General features: G+C 42.5%; 1 protein-coding gene across 1 annotated transcript in view; it reads right to left on the reverse strand.

Annotated features, from left to right (window-relative positions):
- Positions 1–420: 420 nt before the first annotated feature.
- The window catches only part of gpc3 (glypican 3), a 376,009-nt gene continuing 352,488 nt past the window's right edge, over positions 421–23,941 (reverse strand). Inside the window, exon 8 of the mRNA XM_036969955.2 lies at positions 421–693. Within this exon, the coding sequence (XP_036825850.2) occupies positions 509–693 (185 nt within the window). The 3' untranslated portion in view covers positions 421–508. The remainder of the gene's footprint in view (positions 694–23,941) is intronic.

Raw genomic sequence — 23,941 nt, forward strand, 5'->3', positions numbered from 1 at the left:
GAGAGAGAGGAGAGAAGAGAGAGAAGAGGAGAGAGAGAAGAGAGAGAAGAGAAGAGAGGAGAGAGAGAAGAGAGGAGAGAGAGAAGAGAGGAGAGGGAAGAGAGAGAAGAGAAGAGAGAGAAGAGAAGAGAGAGAAGAGAGGAGAGGAGAGCGAGGAGAAAGAAGAGCGAGGAGAAAGGAGAGAGAGGAGAGAGGAGAGAGAGAGGATAGAGGAGAGAGAGGAGATATATAGAGAGGTGAAGAGAGAGGAGAGAGGAAAGAGAGGATAGATAGGTGGGAGGCATGGGAGGCCTCAGTAGTTATGTCATCTTAATAGTGTCAAAACAATGTCTGACTATGTTTGTGGAATCTCAGAATCAGTCTGCTGTGACCCCCAGGGCTGCACTATATATATATTTTGGAGGGGTTGGTTACAGCAGAAGACACATTTCCGTCTCTTATAGATTAATAAATTATTCTTCTTCTGAAAGCTGTGGGTGAGAAGCAGGGATGGATCACTGATTACTGGTCACTGGTGCCCAAGCAGCAGCAGGAGGAGAAGGAAGAGTGTCAGAGGGAGAGCCCCGTCCAGGTGACTCAGAACCAGGACAGTCGCAGACGAAGACGGCCCTCCCGCCCTGTCGGAAGTGAGCTGAGGGGTCAGCAAATGGTCATGGAACGTGAAGTCATCCATAGCCAGGTTATCTGCCAGATCTAAGACAGAGATAGACCGGGAGACAGACGGACAGACAAGGAGACAAACAGACAGACCAGGAGACAGACGGACAGACAGGGAGACAAACAGACAGACCAGGAGACAGACAGACAAGGAGACAAACAGACAGACCAGGAGACAGACAGACAGACAAGGAGACAGACGGACAGACAAGGAGACAAACAGACAGACCAGGAGACAGACAAGGAGATAAACAGACAAATCAGTAGACAGACAGGCAGGCAGACAGGCAGACAGACAGACAGACAGACAGACAGACAAACAGACAGACAGGCCAGGAGACCAGAGAGGAGTGGGAGAAGAACGAGAATTATTAGAGACATAGAAAGAACAGTACAGTAATGATTAGAACAAACATTGTCTCTCATGTTGAATAACCTATGTGGTATAATCTTGAATAACCCATGATGTTGAATAACCCATGATGTGAATAACCCATGATGTGAATAACCCATGATGTATGATGTTGAATAACCCATGTTGTATGACGTTGACTAACCCATGATGTGAATAACCCATGATGTGAATAACCCATGATGTATGATGTTGAATAACCCATGATGTATGACGTTGACTAACCCATGATGTTGAATAACCCATGATGTATGACATTGACTAACCCATGACATTGAATAACCCATGATGTTGAATAACCCATGATGTTGAATAACCCATGATGTGAATAACCCATGATATTGAATAACCCATGATGTTGAGTAACCCATGATGTTGAATAACCCATGATGTGAATAACCCATGATGTATGATGTTGAATAACCCATGATGTATAACGTTGACTAACCCATGATGTTGAATAACCCATGATGTTGAATAACCCATGATGTTGAATAACCCATGATGTATGACATTGACTAACCCATGATGTTGAATAACCCATGATGTTGAATAACCCATGATGTTGAATAACCCATGATGTATGACATTGACTAACCCATGATGTTGAATAACCCATGATGTTGAATAACCCATGTGGTATGATGTTGAATAACCCATGTGATATGATGTTCAATAACCCATGTGGTATGATGTTCAATAACCCATGTTGTATGATGTTGAATAACCCATGTGGTATGATGTTCAATAACCCATGTGGTATGATGTTCAATAACCCATGTTGTATGATGTTCAATAACCCAAGTGGTATGATGTTCAATAACCCATGTGGTATGATGTTCAATAACCCATGTGATATGATGTTCAATAACCCATGTGGTATGATGTTCAATAACCCATGTTGTATGATGTTGAATAACCCATGTGGTATGATGTTCAATAACCCATGTGGTATGATGTTCAATAACCCATGTGGTATGATGTTCAATAACCCATGTTGTATGATGTTCAATAACCCATGTGGTATGATGTTCAATAACCCATGTGGTATGATGTTCAATAACCCATGTGGTATGATGTTCAATAACCCATGTGGTATGATGTTCAATAACCCATGTGGTATGATGTTCAATAACCCATGTGGTATGATGTTCAATAACCCATGTGGTATGATGTTCAATAACCCATGTGGTATGATGTTCAATAACCCATGTGGTATGTCCATCCTTCGTGTGATGCCTTATGCAGCTGTAAAAACAACATTACATTGGAGGAACAGAAAAGAAAACTTGCCCTGCACACAGAGGCCTGGTGTGGACAGTATATTAGATCGACATTTGTAATAGGTCTAATAGGACTATACCAGTTTATTATAGCAGTGTATTATAACAGGTTAATATAACAGTTTATAATAATCTGGTAAAATAAACTGGTATAATAACAGGTTATTATAACAGGATATTATAACAGGTTATTATGACAGCTTATTATAACAACTTATTATAACGGCTTATTATAACAGGTTATTATTATACCAGCTTATTATAACAGGTTATTATACCAGCTTGTTATACCAGCGTATTATAACAGGTTATTAAAACAGGTTATTATAACAGGTTGTTATAGCAGCTTATTATAACAGGTTGTTATAACAGCTTGTTATAACAGCTTATTATAACAACTTATTATAACGACTGATTACAACAGGTTATTAAAACAGGTTAATATAACAGGTTAATAACAGGTTGTTATAACAGCTTATTATAACAACTTATTATCACGGCTGATTACAACAGGTTATTAAAACAGGTTAATATAACAGGTTATTATGCCAGGTTGTCATAACAGCGTATTATAACAGGTTATTATAACAGGTTGTTATAGCAGGTTATTATAACAGCTTATTATAACAGGTTATTATGCCAGGTTGTCATAACAGCGTATTATAACAGGTTATTATAACAGGTTGTTATAACAGCGTATTATAACAGGTTATTATAACAGGTTACTTACTATACTACCCATCATCATACAGTTGCAACCAAATAGTTTATGTTGGCACCCTTGCACTTTTATTCTATAATTGCATATAACTGTTCAAATACGTTGAAATGGAAAAGCAGATTTTGGTTTCCACACCTTGTTATTGGATTTTCAATATGACAGAGCTACATTTTCAGAAGTTTACAGTTTAAACCATCAATAAAATGATTGGGACCACAGAGTTAGTACTTGGTTGCACAGACTTATCCGCTGACAAATGCTTCTGTAGCCATCAATGAGCTTGACCTTTCTACAGGCAATGTGGCAAAATGTTCTTTAAAGATTTGATTCTCACCCGCGGCTGCTATCTCTTACATCATGTTCTTTAGCCTCAGCAGCTGTTACTGATGCAGAACACTCTTCTCTCTCTCTCTCACCCTGTCTCTCTCTCTCGCCCTGTCTCTCTCTCTCTCTCTCTCTTTCTCCTGTCCGTCTCTTCCCACACTCATTCCGTGGTGCTTTGTCTGGGAGAAAGCCATGATGGAGACAGAAATATGAAAGGTGAGTGAGTTATGAAAAAGGTCAATAGGATATCAGTAATGAAGGGCTACTATAGTGAGGCACGCCAGCTATGTGTGGATCTGTCTCCTGTCACGCCAGCTATGTGTGGATCTGTGTCTTGTCAGGCCAGCTGTGAAGCATCTCTCCTGCTCCCAGACACACAGACAACCACACACACAATACCCACGAGCAGCAGCTAATTTCTCACATAGCTCCCTCTCATTGTCATAGAGCCAGAGCAACACACAAGCATACACTCACACACAATCACACATACATACAGTACACACATACATACAGTACACACAATCACACATACATAACACTCACACGCAATCACACATACATACAGTACACACATACGTACAGTACGCACAATCACACATACATACAGTACACACAATCACACATACATACAGTGCACACAATCACACATACATACAGTACACACAATCACACATACATACAGTACACAAAATCACACATACGTACAGTACAAACAATCACACATACATACAGTACACACAATCACACATACATACAGTGCACACTATCACACATACATACAGTACACACAATCACACATACATACAGTACACACAATCACACATACATACAGTACACAAAATCACACATTCATACAGTGCACAAAATCACACATACATACAGTACACACAATCACACATACATACAGTACACACAATCACACATACATACAGTACACAAAATCACACATACATACAGTACACACAATCACACATACATACAGTGCACACAATCACACATACATACAGTACAATCACACATACATACAGTACACACAATCACACATACATACAGTACACACAATCACACATACATACAGTACACACAATCACACATACATACAGTACAATCACACATACATACAGTACACACAATCACACATACATACAGTACACACAATCACACATACATACAGTACAATCACACATACATACAGTACACAAAATCACACATACATACAGTACACACAATCACACATACATACAGTACACCCAATCATACATACATAACACTCACACAAAATAACACATACATACAGTACACACAATCACACATACATACAGTACACCCAATCATACATACATAACACTCACACAAAATAACACATACATACAGTACAGACAATCACACATACATACAGTACACACAATGACACATAAATACAGTACACACAATGACACATACATACAGTACAAACAATCACACATACATACAGTACAGACAATCACACATAAATACAGTACACACAATGACACATACATACAGTACAGACAATCACAAATACATATAGTACACACAATCACACATTCATACAGTACAATCACACATACACACAGTACACAAAATCACACATACATACAGTACACACAATCACACATACATACAGTACACACAATCACACATACATACAGTACAATCACACATACATACAGTACACACAATCACACATACATACAGTACACACAATCACACATACATACAATGCACAAAATCACACATACATACAATCACACATACATAACACTCACACACAATCACACATACATACAATACACACAATCACACATACATACAGTGCACATAATCACACATACATACAGTACACACAATCACACATACATACAATACACACAATCACACATACATACAGTGCACACAATCACACATACATACAGTACACACAATCACACATACATACAGTACACACAATCACACATACATACAGTACACACAATCACACATACAGACAGTACACACAATCACACATACATACAGTACACACAATCACACATACATACAGTACACATAACACACATGCACACGTGCTCCCGATCCGAGCACCTAAAATAACTGATAGCAACAGACTGAATTAGTTGACACATATGATCTGTGGTTAGTTTTGCCCCCAGTTCAGAGAGACGGTTCCTGTAGCTGATCCACAGGGAGGAAGTGGCTGTGATCAGAGTAGCAGGCAGGGCTTTTATTAATACTGGACTAAAGTGAGTGAGAGCTGGGATCCTCTCAGGAAGAAAGAGAGGATCCAGCTGTCTCAGGGGTCCCTGATGCCCATAAGCCCAACGCAGCCAGCTCAGGTACCATCTCAACCAGCAGCCAGCCCAGCCAGCTCAGGCACCATCTCAATTAGAGGTCGACCGATTAAGATTTTTCAACGCCGATACTGATACCGATTATTGGAGGACCAAAAAAATCCGATACCGATTAATCGGACGATTTTTATTTATTTATTTGTAATAATGACAATTACAACAATACTGAATGAACACTTATTTTAACTTAATATAATACATCAATAAAATCGATTTAGCCTCAAATAAATAATGAAACATGTTCAATTTGGTTTAAATAATGCAAAAACAAAGTGTTGGAGAAGAAAGTAAAAGTGCAATATGTGCCATGTAAAAAGCGTTACCCATGCAGAGCAAGGGGAACAACTACTCCAAGTCTCAGAGCGAGTGACGTTTGAAACGCTATTAGCGCACACCCAGCTAACTAACTAGCTATTCCACATTGGTTACACCAGCCATTAGGCTGATAGGCTTGAAGTCATAAACAGCGCTGTGCTTGCGAAGAGCTGCTGGCAAAACGCACGAAAGTGCTGTTTGAATGAATGCTTACGAGCCTGCTGCTGCCTACCATCGCTCAGTCAGACTGCTCAATCAAATCATAGACTTAATTATAACATAACACACAGAAATACGAGCCTTTGGTCATTAACATGGTCGAATCCGGAAACTATCATCTCGAAAACAAAACATTTATTCTTTCAGTGAAATACGGAACCGTTCGGTATTTTATCTAACGGGTGGCATCCCTAAGTCTAAATATTCCTGTTACATTGCACAACCTTCAATGCTATGTCATAATTACGTAAAATTCTGGCAAATTAGTTCACAATGAGCCAGGCTGCCCAAACTGTTGCATATACCCTGACTCTGCGTGCAATGAACGCAAGAGAAGTGACAATTTCACCTGGTTAATATTGCCTGCTAACCTGGATTTATTTTAGCTAAATATGCAGGTTTAAAAATATATACTTCTGTGTATTGATTTTAAGAAAGGCATTGGTGTTTATGGTTAGGTACAGTCGTCCAACGATTGTGCTTTTTTCGCAAATGCGCTTTTGTTAAATCATCCCCCAGCGTTGCATTGATTATACGCAACGCAGGACACGCTAGATAAACTAGTAACCATGTGTAGTGATTATGTGATTATGTGATTGATTGATTGTTTTTTATAAGATAAATTTAATGCTAGCTAGCAACTTACCTTGGCTTCTACTGCATTCGCTCCTTATGGAGTGCAATGAGAGGCAGGTGGTTAGAGCATTGGACTAGTTAACTGTAAGGTTGCAAGATTGGATCCCCCGAGCTGACAAGGTGAAAATCTGTCGTTCTGCCCCTGAACGAGGCAGTTAACCCACCGTTTCTAGGCCGTCATTGAAAATAAGAATGTGTTCTTAACTGACTTGCCTAGTTAAATAAAGGTACATAAAAAAATATATATAAATATTTTTTTAATCTGCAAAATCGACGCCCAAAAATACCAATTTCCGATTGTTATGAAAACTTGAAATCGGCCCTAATTAATCGATCGACCTCTAATCTCAATCAGCAGCCAGGCCAGGCACCATCTCAACCAGCAGCCAGCCCAGCCAGCTCAGGCACCATCTCAACCAGCAGCCAGCCCAGCCAGCTCAGGCACCATCTCAACCAGCAGCCAGCCCAGCCAGCTCAGGCACCATCTCAACCAGCAGCCAGCGCAGCCAGGCCAGGCACCATCTAAACCAGCAGCCAGCCCAGCCAGGCCAGGCACCATCTCAACCAGCAGCCAGCCCAGCCAGCTCAGGCACCATCTCAACCAGCAGCCAGCCCAGCCAGCTCAGGCACCATCTCAACCAGCAGCCAGCCCAGCCAGCTCAGGCACCATCTCAACCAGCAGCCAGCCCAGCCAGCTCAAGCACCATCTCAACCAGCAGCCAGCCCAGCCAGCTCAGGCACCATCTCAACCAGCAGCAAGCCCAGCCAGCTCAGGCACCATCTCAACCAGCAGCCAGCCCAGCCAGCTCAGGCACCATCTCAACCAGCAGCCAGCCCAGCCAGCTTAGGCACCATCTCAACCAGCAGCCAGCCCAGCCAGCTCAGGCACCATCTCAACCAGCAGCCAGCCCAGCCAGCTCAGGCACCATCTCAACCAGCAGCAAGCCCAGCCAGGCCAGGGACCATCTCAACCAGAGGAAGAGGGAGGTAAATAAATAAATCTCAAACGCTGCTACTGCTGAAAACCTCCTCTGAATTACTTTGCAATTACGACAGCAGTTGAATGGAGGCCAGAGGACAATTCACTTCGTTCTCCTCTATCCTCTGACAGAGGCAGTCGACATTCTTCTAGGCTCCAAAAGGACGATTAGTCATTGCTAGCCAAGGTGCAATTCAATACAGCTTTTATATACATTCTGGATGAGGGGAGGGGTGTGTGAAGCTATGTGTGAATGGATGAGTTAGTGAGGTGTGTGTGTGTGTGTGTGTGTGTGTGTGTGTGTGTGCGCGTCTAGTAACTAGTAAGACCATTGGCTGTACAAGGCTGGCGTGAGTAAAAAAATCTCAGACAGTGAAAAAAAAGCCCTGAAATACACAAGGGACAAATCCATTAAAAAAAGTCTCTCTCGCTAGTTTAAACACTTGTACATGAACGGCACCACAGGCAGGCCTTGTTCGGCAGGCTCTGAAAAACCCAACTGGCTCTGGACACTGCAGATCCCCTGCACTTATTTTCCGGAGACTAGCAGGGACTAATAATATCCTGTTATAATTAGTGATGAACACCTGTGTGTGTGTGTGTGTGTGTGTGTGTATGTATGTATGTATGTATGTATGTATGTATGTATGTATGTATGTGTGTTTGTGTGTGTGCGTGTTTCTCTCTCTCTCTCACACACACACAAAAGGCAACAAGAGACAGAGGAGATAGACCTGGGCCTTTTACTCTCTCCAGAGACTTTGAGGGAGAGAGGGAGGGGGGGAGAGAGAGGGAGAGAGAGAGAGAGGGAGGGAGAGAGAGAGAGAGGGAGGGAGGGGGACAGACAAGCAGAGAGAGACATAATTAGGCATATAGATGGATAGGCCTGGCTATAAATAGAGCAATAACCCCTGTGGTGATTAATGTGACTAATGTGGACCTTTTCGCCTCACAGTAGAGGCAAAACCTGTTTCCCATTCGACACACACAGACAGATCCCTTTTAGGAGTATCACTCCCAGAGGGACGCCACCATGCCTACCTAGCCTGGTAGCTTTATCGCAGCCCTACAAGCTCCACTTACAACGCAGACAGAAGGTCAAGAGTCCACCCATTGATTGGTTATGGTAGGCCCAGGAACGGGGCTCATCGAAAATGCACTATATCTCACTTACATAAGTTAACCCAAAGAAACACAAAGCCCTTCTAATTATTCTTGCTTTAAGCCCCATTTTATAGCTGGCCATTAGAGGGAGAACAGAAAAATCAAATCAACGTTTATTGGATGGAAAGATCACATCTAGACATTGTGGTTTGAGGGAGCCTGCGTGTATGCCTGAAAGGTCAAGCAGTGGATTCAATGTGTGTGTGCGTGTGTGTGTGTGTCTGTGTGTGTGTGTGTGTGTGCGCATGCGCAAGAGAGTGTGTCTCTGTGGTGTGTGTGTGTGTGAGTGTCACTGTGGTGTGTGCAGCATTCAACCGAGCCAAAGCCTGAGGCCTTTCCAAAGCTTCTCTGTCCTACAGTTAGTTAGCCATACTACAACCTCTTCACTTTGATGCAATTAGTTAGCCATACTACAACCTCTTCTCTTTGATGCAGTTAGTTAGCCATACTACAACCTCTTCTCTTTGATGCAGTTAGTTAGCCATACTACAACCTCTTCTCTGTCATGCAGTTAGTTAGACATACTACAACCTCTTCTCTTTGATGCAGTTAGTTAGCCACACTACAACCTCTTCTCTGTCATACAGTTAGTTAGCCATACTACAACCTCTTCTCTGTCATACAGTTAGTTAGCCATACTACAACCTCTTCTCTTTGATGCAGTTAGTTAGCCATACTACAACCTCTTCTCTGTCATGCAGTTAGTTAGACATACTACAACCTCTTCTCTGTCATACAGTTAGTTAGCCATACTACAACCTCTTCTCTTTGATGCAGTTAGTTAGCCATACTACAACCTCTTCTCTGTCATGCAGTTAGTTAGACATACTACAACCTCTTCTCTTTGATGCAGTTAGTTAGCCACACTACAACCTCGTCTCTGTCATACAGTTAGTTAGCCATACTACAACCTCTTCTCTGTCATACAGTTAGTTAGCCATACTACAACCTCTTCTCTTTGATGCAGTTAGTTAGCCATGCTACAACCTCTTCTCTGTCATGCAGTTAGTTAGCCATACTACAACCTCTTCTCTGTCATGCAGTTAGTTAGCCATACTACAACCTCTTCTCTGTCATACAGTTAGTTAGCCACACTACAACCTCTTCTCTTTGATGCAGTTAGTTAGCCATACTACAACCTCTTCTCTTTGATGCAGTTAGTTAGCCATACTACAACCTCTTCTCTGTCATACAGTTAGTTAGCCATACTACAACCTCTTCTCTGTCATACAGTTAGTTAGCCATACTACAACCCATTCTCTGTCATACAGTTAGTTAGCCATACTACAACCTCTTCTCTTTGATGCAGTTAGTTAGCCATACTACAACCTCTTCTCTTTGATGCAGTTAGTTAGCCATACTACAACCTCTTCTCTGTCATGCAGTTAGTTAGCCATACTACAACCTCTTCTCTGTCATGCAGTTAGTTAGCCATACTACAACCTCTTCTCTGTCATGCAGTTAGTTAGCCATACTACAACCCATTCTCTGTCATACAGTTAGTTAGCCATACTACAACCTCTTCTCTTTGATGCAGTTACTTAGCCATGCTACAACCTCTTCTCTGTCATGCAGTTAGTTAGCCATACTACAACCTCTTCTCTGTCATACAGTTAGTTAGCCATACTACAACCTCTTCTATGTCATACAGTTAGTTAGCCATACTACAACCTCTTCTCTTTGATGCAGTTACTTAGCCATGCTACAACCTCTTCTCTGTCATGCAGTTAGTTAGCCATACTACAACCTCTTCTATGTCATACAGTTAGTTAGCCATACTACAACCTCTTCTCTTTGATGCAGTTAGTTAGCCACACTACAACCTCTTCTCTGTCATGCAGTTAGTTAGCCACACTACAACCTCTTCTCTTTGATGCAGTTAGTTAGCCACACTACAACCTCTTCTCTTTGATGCAGTTAGTTAGCCACACTACAACCTCTTCTCTGTCATGCAGTTAGTTAGCCACACTACAACCTCTTCTCTTTGATGCAGTTAGTTAGCCATACTACAACCTCTTCTCTTTGATGCAGTTAGTTAGCAATACTACAGCCTTTTTTCACAACAAGGCAAAAACTGCTACAGCTCATCTAGTGGTTGATCATAGGATATCACTATTTATGAAAGATTATCAAAACTTTACATTGTCTAAAATCATAAACAGTTTACATTTGGGTCATTTAGCATACACTCTCAAAGTTTGGTTGCAAAAATATAAATATAAATGTCCATAGTATTGATTTTCCCTCTACGGTCAAGTGGACTTCATTTTTGTTTTTTTAGCTGTTTATGTAGTTACTTGGGTCAGTACGTGGAATGTTAGTCTCCAAAAACAGGTGCTTCTTATGAAACTGAACGGGGAAATGGTTTGGATTGCAGCTACATTGGCAGACGATGGTTGCATTCCAAATGGCACCCTATTATCTACAAAGTACAATATTTATAAGCATTTCGCTACACTCGCAATAACATCTGCTAACCATGTGTATGTGGCCAATAAAATGTGATTTGACTTTTGACCACTTTTGACCATGGAGTGTACTTTGTAGAGAATAGGGTGCCATTTGGGATGCAGATTTATGAGCACATAAAACACCTGAGCAAGTAGAATTTCATCAAGAGGGGAAAGGATCTGATGAGGATGTGATGAGAATCTGATGAGGATCTGATGAGAATCTCAGGGTCATAAGATCTGATGAGGATCTGATGAGGATCTCAGGGTCATAAGATCTGATGAGGATCTGATGATTATCTCAGGGTCATAAGATCTGATGAGAATCTCAGGGTCATAAGATCTGATGAGGATCTCAGGGTCATAAAATCTGATGAGGATCTCAGGGTGATATGATCTGATGAGGATCTCAGGGTCATAAGATCTGATGAGAATCTCAGGGTCATAAGATCTGATGAGAATCTCAGGGTCATAAGATCTGATGAGGATCTCAGGGTCATAAGATCTGATGAGGATATCAGGGTCATGAAATCTGATGAGAATCTCAGGGTGATATGATCTGATGAGGATCTCGGGGTCATGAGATCTGATGAGGATCGGCTGAGAATTGCATGAGGATCTAATGGCGATCGGATGAGGATCTGATGAGGATCGGATGAAAATCGCATGAGGATCTCAGGGTCATAAGATCTGATGAGAATCTGATGAGGATCTCAGGGTCATAAGATCTGATGAGAATCTGATGAGAATCTGATGAGGATCTCAGGGTCATAAGATCTGATGAGAATCTGATGAGGATCTCAGGGGCATTAGATGTGATTAGGATCCGATGAGGAGCACAGGGTCATAAGATCTGATGAGGATCTGATGAGAATCTGATGAGGATCTCAGGAGCATTAGATCTGATTAGAATCTGATGAGGTTCTCCGGGGCATTGGATCTGGTTAGGATCTGATGAGGAGCTCAGGGTCATAAGATATGATGAGAATCTGATGAGAATCTGATGAGGATCTCAGGGGCATTAGATCTGATTAGGATCTGAGAATCTGATGAGGATCTGATGAGTATCTCAGTAAAGATCTGATGAGGAGCTCAGGGTCATACGATATGATGAGGAGCTGATGAGAATTTGATGAGGATCTCAGGCTCATAAGATCTGATGAGAATCTGATGAGGATCTCAGGGGCATTAGATCTGATTAGGATCTGATGAGGAGCTCAGGGTCATATGATATGATGAGGAGCTGATGAGAATCTGATGAGGATCTCAGGGTCATAAGATCTGATGAGAATCTGATGAGGTTCTCCGGGTCATAAAATCTGATGAGGACCTCAAGGTCATAAGATCTGATAAGGATCTGATGAGGATCTCAGGATCTCAAGTAACGCTAATATTTTATCCTTTGTCTTCTGGAGCTGTCGTACCGTGGAATGATCAGTTAATTTCAATGTTCCACACAGCAACCTGGTAGAAATCTATGACTAACCTCTGTTGTCATAGACATGTTTGTGGGGGTATCCTTGGCTTGAAGCAGTTTGTTAATACTCTGGAAATACTGTAACAATGAAACTAAAAAGTACAGAACAAATACACAATTAATTGATGACATTAGGCATTAGGTCTTATCTTGGAGTTAGCCATGGGGTGGAGGGTGATATGTGTGTTCAGTGCATTCAGAAAGTATTTGTAACACCCTGACCGTAGATTGCTTTGTATGTTTCTATTTTTGTTTGGTCACGGTGTGATTTGGGTGGGCATTCTATGTTTGTATGTCTAGGTTTTTGCATTTCTATGTTTCGGCCGGGTATGGTTCTCAATCAGGGACAGCTGTCTATCGTTGTCTCTGATTGGGAACCATACTTAGGTAGCCTGTTTTTCCACTTTTAGGTGTGGGTAGTTGTGTTTCTGTTTAGTGTTGGTTTCACCTTGCAGGACTGTTTCGGGTTTTCCTTTTGTTATTTTTGTATTCAGTGTTCAGTTCCTTAAAATAAAGATGAACATGTATCCCGCTGCATTTTGGTCTGACGATTCCTCTTCTTCCGATGAAAGCCGCTACAGTATTCATATCCCTTGACTTATTCCACATTTTGTTGTGTTATAGCCTGAATTGCAAATGGATTAAATATACAGTACCAGTTCAGCGTTTGGACACACCTACTCATTCAAGAGTTAAGAGTATTTCTTTATTTTGTACTATTTTCTACATGGTAGAATAATAGTGAAGACATCAAAACTATGAAATAACACGTCAGGAATATATTTGAGATTCTTCAAAGTAGCCACCCTTTGCTTTGATGACAGCTTTGAATACAAAAATAAAGAAAAACCCCGGAATTAGTAGGTGTGTCCAAACTTTTGACTGGTACTGTAGAAAGATTTATTTGGTTAAAAACATGTTTAGAAATGTATTCAAATTGATAGAAAATGAAATACAGAATTACGTTACATGACCAAAAGTATGTGGACACCTACTCATCAAACATCTCATTCAAAAATCATGGGCATTAATATGGAGTTGGACCCTCCTTTGCTGCTATAACAGCCTCCACTCTTCTGGGAAGGCAGTCCACTAGATGTTGGAACATTGCTGAGGGGACTTGCTTCCATTCAGCCACAAGAGCATTAGTGAGATTGGGCACTGATGTTGGGCGATTAGGCCTGGCTTGCAGTCAGCGTTCTAATTCATTCCAAAGGGGTTCGATGGGGTTGAGGTCAGGGCTCTGTGCAGGCAAATCATGTTCTTCCACACAGATTTCGACAAACCATTTCTGTATGGACCTCGCTTTGTGCATGGGGGCATTGAAATGCTGAAACAGGAAAGGGCCTTCCCCAAACTTTTGCCACAAAGTTGGAAGCACAGTATTGTCTAGAATGTCATTGTATGCTGTATAAGATTTCCCTTCACTAGAACTAAGGGTAATAGCCTGAATCATGAAAAATAGCCCCAGACCATTATTCCTCCTCCACCAAACTTTACATTTGGCAATATGCATTCGGACAGGTAGTGTGCTCCTGGCAAACCCAGATTTGTCGGTCTGACTGCTAGATGGTGAAGCGTGATTCATCACTCCAGAGAAAGTGTTTCTACTGTTCCAGAGTCCAGCCGACACTTGGCATTGCGCATGGTGATCATAGGCTTGTGTGCGGCTGCTCGGGCATGGAAACCCATTTCACGAAGCTCTCGACGTACAGTTTGGAACTCAGTAGTGAATATTGCAATCTTCAGTAAAGCCATTCTTCTGCCAATGTTTGTCTATGGAGATAGCATGGCTGGGTGCTCAATTTTATACACCTGTCAGCAATGGGTGTGGCTGAAATAGATGAATCCACTAATTTGAAGGGGTGTCCACATTCTTTTTTATTTATAGTGTATCTAATTTACGTAAGTATTCACACCCATGAGTCAATACCTGTTAGAAGCACCTTTGGCAATGAATACAACTGTGAGTCTTTCTGGGTAAGTCTCTAAGAGCTTTGCACACCTCAATTTTCTCCTATCACAGCCATTAAACTCTGTAACTGTTTTAAAGTCACCATTGGCCTCATGGTGAAATTCCTGAGTGGTTTCCTTCCTCTCCGGCAACTGAGTTAGGAAGGACACCTGTATCTTTGTAGTGACTTGGTGTATTGATACATCATCCAAAATGTAATTAATAACTTCACCATGCTCAAAGGGATATTCAATGTATGGTGCCATTCTTTGTGAGGCGTTGGAAAACCTCCCTGGTCTTTGTGGTTGAATCTGTGTTTGAAATTCACTCTTTGACTGAGGGACCTTACAGATAATTGTATGTGTTGGTGCAGAGATGAGCTATTCATTCAAAAATCATGTAAAACACTTATTGTACACAGAGTGAGTCCATGCAACATATTATGTGACTTGTTCAGCACATGTTTACTCCTGAACATGTTTAGGCTTGCCACTACAAAGGGGTTGAATACTTATTGACTCAAGACATTTCAGCTTTTCACTTTTAATTAATTTGTAAAGATTTCTAAAATCATAATTCCGCTTTGACATAATGGGGTATTTTGGTGTTGGCCAGTGACATAAAATCTCAATTTAATCAATTTTAAATTCAGGCTGTAACACAACAAAATGTGGGAAAAGTCAACGGGTGTGAATACCTTCTGAAGGCACTGTACGTGTATGTTTATTGCCTTGTTGTGTAAAAGCTTTGGCCACATTCCGTTAGTTATTGTGCAGGTCATGTGATCGAACAGACGGGGCCCAGCTGGGGTTGTTGCTTGTGGGGATCAGAGAAGAATGGGTGTGGGGTGGTGTCCGTTCGTCGATGGGCCAACAGGCCTGGAATCTGAGCGTCTTCCTCCACACCCACGGCACTCTGAGAGGCTGGGAAGGCCTGGGCCAAGAACAACGATCCGCCCAGAGGAGGGTGAACGGCTGGCCACAGAGCAGCCGGCAACAGCTCTGGCTCAGAGCTCCGCTCTGCTCTTCTCTGCCCTCCCCGCCTCCACAGCACTTACTGTTATTGTAGCAGAGAAACCCTCCCACACCAAGGGTATGGCAGGTGGAGAAAGAGGGAGGAGAGGGAGAGAGGGATGTGGAAAAGAGAGGGAGAAAAAAATAATTATAGAAAGAGAGGAGATAAGAAGAGTCAGGGGAAACAGTAAAAATATAGAGAGGAGTGAGAGGGTTAAAGACAGAGAGGAGTGAGAGGGTTAAAGACAGAGAGGAGTGAGAGGGTTAAAGACAGAGAGGTATAGAGAGTCAAGAGGGGCAGAGGGAGGAGAGCGGGAGGAAAGAGAGAGAGATAGATGAGAGAGGGGGGAGTGAGTTCATATGGCTGCCTTGCTATATCCTCGTCTTACATGGCAGAAAGTATGACTGTATGTATGAGTTAGTGATAATTGATTATTCTGCTAAGGAGGGACACCCATGGCTGTATCAGCTTCAAGCCAACATTCCGACCGCCTTCTCAATAGTGGCTTTGTGGGATAAATACAAGTCAACACCTACTAATTAAAACGGCCAGTGTGGGACTGCATATGTCCCAAATGGCCCCCTATTTCCTTTATTTGACCAGGACCATTAGGGAGGCAGCCTGGGTGAGTCCCAGTGGTGTCAGAGAGGGGATGACCAGCATACATCTCTCTCTCTCTATCTCTCTCTCTCTCTCTCTCTCTCTCTCTCTCTCTCTCTCTCTCTCTCTCTCTCTACTCATTCTGTGGTGCTTTATCTGGGAGAATGCCATGATGGAGACAGAAATACGAAGGGTGAGTGAGTTACAGAGAAAATTAGAATGCTATTTGGCCCTAAACAGAGAGTGCACAGTGGCAGAATACCTGACCACTGTGACTGACCCAAACTTAAGGAAAGCTTTGTCTACGTACAGACTCTGTGAGCATAGCCTTGCTGTTGAGAAAGGCCGCCGCAGGCAGACCTGGCTCTCAAGAGAAGATCGGCTATGTGCACACTGCCCACAAAATGAGGTGGAAACTGAGTTGCACTTCCTAACCTCCTGCCAAATGTGTGACCATATTAGAGAGACATATTTCCACCAGATTACACAGATCCACAAAGATTTCGAAAACAATCCCGATTTTGATAAACTCCCATATCTACTGGGTGAAATACTACAGTGTGCCATCTCAGCAGCAAGATTTGTGACCTGTTGTCACAAGAAAAGGGCAACCAGTGAAGAACAAACACCATTGTAAATACAACCCATATTTATATTTATTTATTTTCCCTTTTCTACTTGAACCATTTTCACATCGTTACAACACTGTATATATACATAATATACATTTGAAATGCCTTTATTCTTTTGGAACTTTTGTGAGTGTAATGTTTACTGTTCATTTTTATTGTTAATTTCACTTTTGTATATTATCTACTTCACTTGCTTTGGCAATGTTAACATATGTTTCCCATGCCAATAAAGCCCCTTGAATTGAATCGAGTTATGAGAAAGGTCAATAGGATATCAGTAATGAAGGGCTACTACAGTGAGGCACGCCAGCTATGTGTGGATCTGTCTCCTCTCTCCATTCCTTTATCATCCCCTGCTTTCCTTTCCTTCTCTCTCTCTCTCTCTCTCTCTCTCTCTCTCTCTCTCTCTCTCTCTCTCTCTCTCTCTCTCTCTCTCTCTCTCTCTCTCTCTCTCTCTCTCTCTCTCTCTCTCTCTCTCTCTCTCTCTCTCTCTCTCTCTCTCTCTCTCTCTCTCTCTCTCTCTCTCTCTCTCTCTCTCTCTCTCTCTCTCTCTCTCTCTCTCTCTCTCTCTCTCTCTCTCTCTCTCTCTCTCTCTCTCTCTCTCTCTCTCTCTCTCTCCTCTCTCTCTCTCTCTCTCTCTCTCTCTCTGCGCTCCCAATTAGATTTACTCTCAATGTATTTATAGGTCACAGTCTCAGAGAGAAGATAGACAGAAAGATAGACAGACAGAAAGAGACAGAGACTGGAAGAAAGAGAGACATGAATTCAAAGATAACACAAATTCCTCTGGAGCCAGTTACAGTTCAATGCAGGGCGAGTAGGTGGAGAGCAGGCAAGGGCTTGGTCAGGATGGGAGCTGTGCTCTAACAGTACAGGCCACGCCCGTAAATCTCCCAGCTCACCGCACCGCAGAGGACGGCGCTGACAAGAGTTCAGAAATCAGCAGAGTGTGATTGGTGGGGAAGGTTCCAGAAAGGCAGAACAAGGGAAGTTCTTCTCAGCAAGAGAGGAAGAGATAGGGGGATGAGGGATAGAGAGGGTGATAAGGTAGACAGAGGGGAGAGATCGAGAGAGAAGGATAGAGAGAGGCGAGAGACTCTCCTAACAGTGGACTCCATGGAGCAGGAATGTGGGAGCGGTCCTGGAGCTAGGCTCAGGACTCTGGAAGGTCCTGGGTGAGGCTTCTGGCTTCCCCTTTGACCCTCTATAGAACTCAACGAAGCTAACAACACAGACACATTGCTCTTCTGCTTGCTTTTCAACCTCGTTGAAAATCTGAGGAACAAAGTCTGACCTCAAATGCTACATGTTTTACCTTCATATACAGAAATGCTGTCAACCTAGTTCACCTCAACCTAAATCTCAGTCTCACCCGTGTGACAATAATAACATTCCTGTTTGGGTTATCTCATTCATACCTGCTCTTGTTCAATATCTACAAAACAGGGAGTATCTCCAACACAGGGAGTATCTCCAACATAGGAAGTATCTCCAACACAGGCAGTATCTCCAACACAGGGAGTATCTCCAACACAGGAAGTATCTCCAACACAGGAAGTATCTCCAACTCAGGAAGTATCTCCAACATAGGGAATATCTCCAACACAGGATGTATCTCCAACACAGGATGTATCTCCAACACAGGAGTATCTCCAACACAGGAAGTATCTCCAACACAGGAAGTATCTCCAACACAGGAAGTATCTCCAACACAGGAAGTATCTCCAACACAGGAAGTATCTCCAACACAGGGAGTATCTCCAACACAGGGAGTATCTCCAACACAGGAAGTATCTCCAACACAGGAAGTATCTCCAACACAGGCAGTATCTCCAACACAGGGAGTATCTCCAACACAGGAAGTATCTCCAACACAGGCAGTATCTCCAACACAGGGAGTATCTCCAACACAGGAAGTATCTCCAACACAGGAAGTATCTCCAAAACAGGAAGTACTGTTGGGTTATTAGATGTGAATAACTTATTTGACACGTGTCATCTCAATAGCAGTTCTGTCCTGTCATGGTGGAGCAACCTACTCTATTTAGCCGGGGAGACAATTTGAGGGTCTGACAGTACATATAGAGCTCCCATTGTAGCCAAATGATCCATTTGAGCATTCTAGTAGTCAGACTGTGGTTCCCACTAGGAGCTTGAAGCTTATTATGGTCAAAATTGTGGCTGCACCATACAGCACATTAGAAAGAGAGATAAACAGAGAGTGCACAGTGGCAGAATACCTGACCACTGTGACTGACCCAAACTTAAGGAAAACTTTGACCACGTACAGACTCAGTGAGCATAGCATTGCTATTGAACTGCCATAGGCAGACCTGGCTCTCAAGAGATGATCGGCTATGTGCTCACTGCAAACAAAATGAGGTGGAAACTGAGCTGCACTTCCTAACCTCCTGCCCAATGTATGACCATATTAGAGAGACATATTTCCCTCAGATTACACAGATCCACAAAGAATTCGAAAACAAATCCAATTTTGAAAAACTCCCATATCTACTGGGTGAAATTCCACAGTGTGCCATCACAGCAGCAAGATTTGTGACCTGTTGCCACGAGAAAAGGGCAACCAGTGAAGAACAAACACCATTGTAAATACAACCCATATTTATGCTTATTTATTTTATCTTGTGTCCTTTAACCATTTGTACATTGTTAAAACACTGTATATACAGTGCCTTGCGAAAGTATTCGAACCCCTTGAACTTTGCGACCTTTTGCCACATTTCAGGCTTCAAACATAAAGATATAAAACTGTATTTTTTTGTGAAGAATCAACAACAAGTGGGACACAATCATGAAGTGGAACGACATTTATTGGATATTTCAAACTTTTTTAACAAATCAAAAACTGAAAAATTGGGCGTGCAAAATTATTCAGCCCCTTTACTTTCAGTGCAGCAAACTCTCTCCAGAAGTTCAGTGAGGATCTCTGAATGATCCAATGTTGACCTAAATGACTAATGATGATAAATACAATCCACCTGTGTGTAATCAAGTCTCCGTATAAATGCACCTGCACTGTGATAGTCTCAGAGGTCCGTTAAAAGCGCAGAGAGCATCATGAAGAACAAGGAACACACCAGGCAGGTCCGAGATACTGTTGTGAAGAAGTTTTAAAGCCGGATTTGGATACAAAAAGATTTCCCAAGCTTTAAACATCCCAAGGAGCACTGTGCAAGCGATAATATTGAAATGGAAGGAGTATCAGACCACTGCAAATCTACCAAGACCTGGCCGTCCCTCTAAACTTTCAGCTCATACAAGGAGAAGACTGATCAGAGATGCAGCCAGGAGGCCCATGATCACTCTGGATGAACTGCAGAGATCTACAGCTGAGGTGGGAGACTCTGTCCATAGGACAACAATCAGTCGTATATTGCACAAATCTGGCCTTTATGGAAAGAGTGGCAAGAAGAAAGCCATTTCTTAAAGATATCCATAAAAAGTGTTGTTTAAAGTTTGCCACAAGCCACCTGGGAGACACACCAAACATGTGGAAGAAGGTGCTCTGGTCAGATGAAACCAAAATTGAACTTTTTGGCAACAATGCAAAACGTTATGTTTGGCATAAAAGCAACACAGCTGAACACACCATCCCCACTGTCAAACATGGTGGTGGCAGCATCATGGTTTGGGCCTGATTTTCTTCAGCAGGGACAGGGAAGATGGTTTAAAATTGATGGGAAGATGGATGGAGCCAAATACAGGACCATTCTGGAAGAAAACCTGATGGAGTCTGCAAAAGACCTGAGACTGGGACGGAGATTTGTTTTCCAACAAGACAATGATCCAAAACATAAAGCAAAATCTACAATGGAATGGTTCAAAAATAAACATATCCAGGTGTTAGAATGGCCAAGTCAAAGTCCAGACCTGAATCCAATCGAGAATCGGTGGAAAGAACTGAAAATTGCTGTTCACAAATGCTCTCCATCCAACCTCACTGAGCTCGAGCTGTTTTGCAAGGAGGAATGGGGAAAAAATTTCAGTCTCTCGATGTGCAAAACTGAGAGAGACATACCCCATGCGACTTACAGCTGTAATCGCAGCAAAAGGTGGCGCTACAAAGTATTAACTTAAGGGAGCTGAATAATTTTGCACGCCCAATTTTTCAGTTTTTGATTTGTTAAAAAAGTTTGAAATATCCAATAAATGTCGTTCCACTTCATGATTGTGTCCCACTTGTTGTTGATTCTTCACAAAAAAATACAGTTTTATATCTTTATGTTTGAAGACTGAAATGTGGCAAAAGGTCGCAAAGTTCAAGGGGGCCGAATACTTTCGCAAGGCACTGTATATATATATAATATGACATTTGTAATGTCTTTATTGTTTTGAAACTTCTGTGTGTGTAATGTTTACTGTTAATTTTTTATTGTTTTTCACTTTATATATTCACTTTATATATTATCTACCTCACTTGCTTTGGCAATGTTAACACATGTTTCCCATGCCAATAAAGCCCTTGAATTGAATTGAATTGAATTGAGAGAGAGAGAGAGAGAGAGAGAGATACAGAGAGACAGAGAGAGAGAGAGAGAGAGAGAGAGATAGAGGCAGATTGGGAGAGGTAAGGGGGGGGGACTGTGGGGAGGGTCACCATGGTTCAACAAAGTCAAACATGACAGGTAACTCACACATCCACACCCCAAAATTACATGAACCTGGCTACAACAACAAAAGAGTTAACTCGATTTAAAACGGATTTGAAGAGACCATTAACCAAAAATGGTGGACAGTTTCCCTCCTTCATCTGGTGCCCTGGTGGTGAGTGGTGGGAACAACAGGCAGGTGTGTGGGAAGGAGCCAGACACACCGCTGTGTGCAATGTTTGTGTACTGTGGCAGAGCTGACAGACAAGACCCAGGAATGAGTCTGGAATCAATTTGGTGCGTCCAATAGCAAATGGAAATAAAGCTCTTGAACAAACACTGTTTTTCAGGAGGTACACACACAAACACACCAGAATGGGAAACCTGTGGGGCCTCCTTGTACTGTCGACTCTGCCCACAACGTCTATTCGACATTGGTCCAACGTAATTTAATTAAAATGGCATGGAAACAACGTTGATTCAACCAGTGTGGGTGGGAACTACGGTTCCATTTGTTTTCTTAGATTGGTGTCCACTGAAATCAAACTCAGGTTCCTCTTCCCTCCCTCTGGCTGCTCTTACCGATTCTATCCCTGGATTGACTTAGAAAAGCAGCTACATGGCGGTCCAATGAGCCTCCTCTCTTTTCCTCTCCTCCTACTCACTTCTCTGTTTCTTTCAGCAACGTTCCTTTCCCACCATATGTCCTCACATCTTCTCTTCTCTTTTCTCCACTCTTCTGTTCTCACCATTCCTTCTATCATCCCCTGCTTTCCTTTCCCATCTCTCTCTCTCTGTCTCTCTCTCTGTCTCTCTCTCTCTCTCTCTCTCTGTCTCTCTCTCTCTCTCTCTCTCTCTGTCTCTCTCTCTGTCTCTCTGTCACTCTCTCTCTCTCTCTTTGTCTCTCTGTCTCTCTCTCTGTCTCTCTGTCTCTCTGTCTCTCTCTCTCTGTCTCTCTCTCTCTCTCTCTCTCCTCTCCGCTCCTCTCCTTTCCTCTCCCCAGCCCCCCACAGGGGCACACACAGGGACTTGTGAGGCTCCTACATAGACACACACACACACACACACACACACACACACACACACACACACACACACACACACACACACACACACACACACACACACACACACACACACACACACACACACACACACACACACACACACTCAAACATCAACCAACCTCAAGCCTGTTTACACAGATGGTGGCAAGCTTAATTACTTCTGTGAGGGGTGTGGAGCTATAGGAGGAGGATGAGGAGGATGAGGACAAGGAGAGGGAGGAGAGGAGGAGTACGAAAAGGACGAGGAGGCGGAGGAGGACGAGGATGAGGAGGACAAGGAGGAGAAGGAGTTGGAGGATGAGGATGAAGATGAGGAGAAGGACAACGAGGAGGAGAAGGAGGAGAGGATGAAGACGAGGAGGAGGATGAGGAGGACGAGGTAAAGGAATCCACTGAGGCTAAAAGGACCATGTGGAAGTTCAATTCAATAAGAGATAAACTACAAAAATGGAGAGTTGAAAATAAATAGAAGATAGGGCCAGATAATGTAGATGTCTTCACTTGTCCAGCCAAACCCAAATACCCGACTCGGGCCGGGACCCCAAATTCTATCTTTTCCCTTGGGTCCGGGTCGGGTCCTGTTTGATTGTCATCAGGTCTCGGATCTATGTAACTACAGCTTATAGACCACGAGTGGACCCGACCATGGCTCCGCATAGCCAATAGCAGGGATGGGCAACTTTGATGGGGGTGGGGCCACAACAAAATGGAACTCATCATGAGGGGCCGCAGTGGCCCGTGGGTCTGTTTAGCCCCTCCTTAATTTCCTGCAGTTCTGCACATTTTGCCATGGGGTGGAGAGAACGTTTTACAATTTAATACTAATTTCATGCAATTCTACCCATTTTGCCAGAGGGTGAAGGCACATTTTTTGCAGACAACTGATGATCAACAGACCCCACCCTGGTCAGTCATTTGACCATGCTTATTATACATTTAGATATCTGGTCAGTAATTTGACCATGCTTATTATACATTTAGATATCTGGTCAGTAATTTGACCATGCTTATTATACATTTAGATATCTGGTCAGTAACTTGACCATGCTTATTATACA

The sequence above is a fragment of the Oncorhynchus mykiss genome, chromosome 25 (genome assembly GCF_057628025.1).
Source record: "Oncorhynchus mykiss isolate SJ-2025 chromosome 25, ASM5762802v1, whole genome shotgun sequence".
Taxonomy (NCBI): Eukaryota; Metazoa; Chordata; class Actinopteri; order Salmoniformes; family Salmonidae; genus Oncorhynchus; species Oncorhynchus mykiss.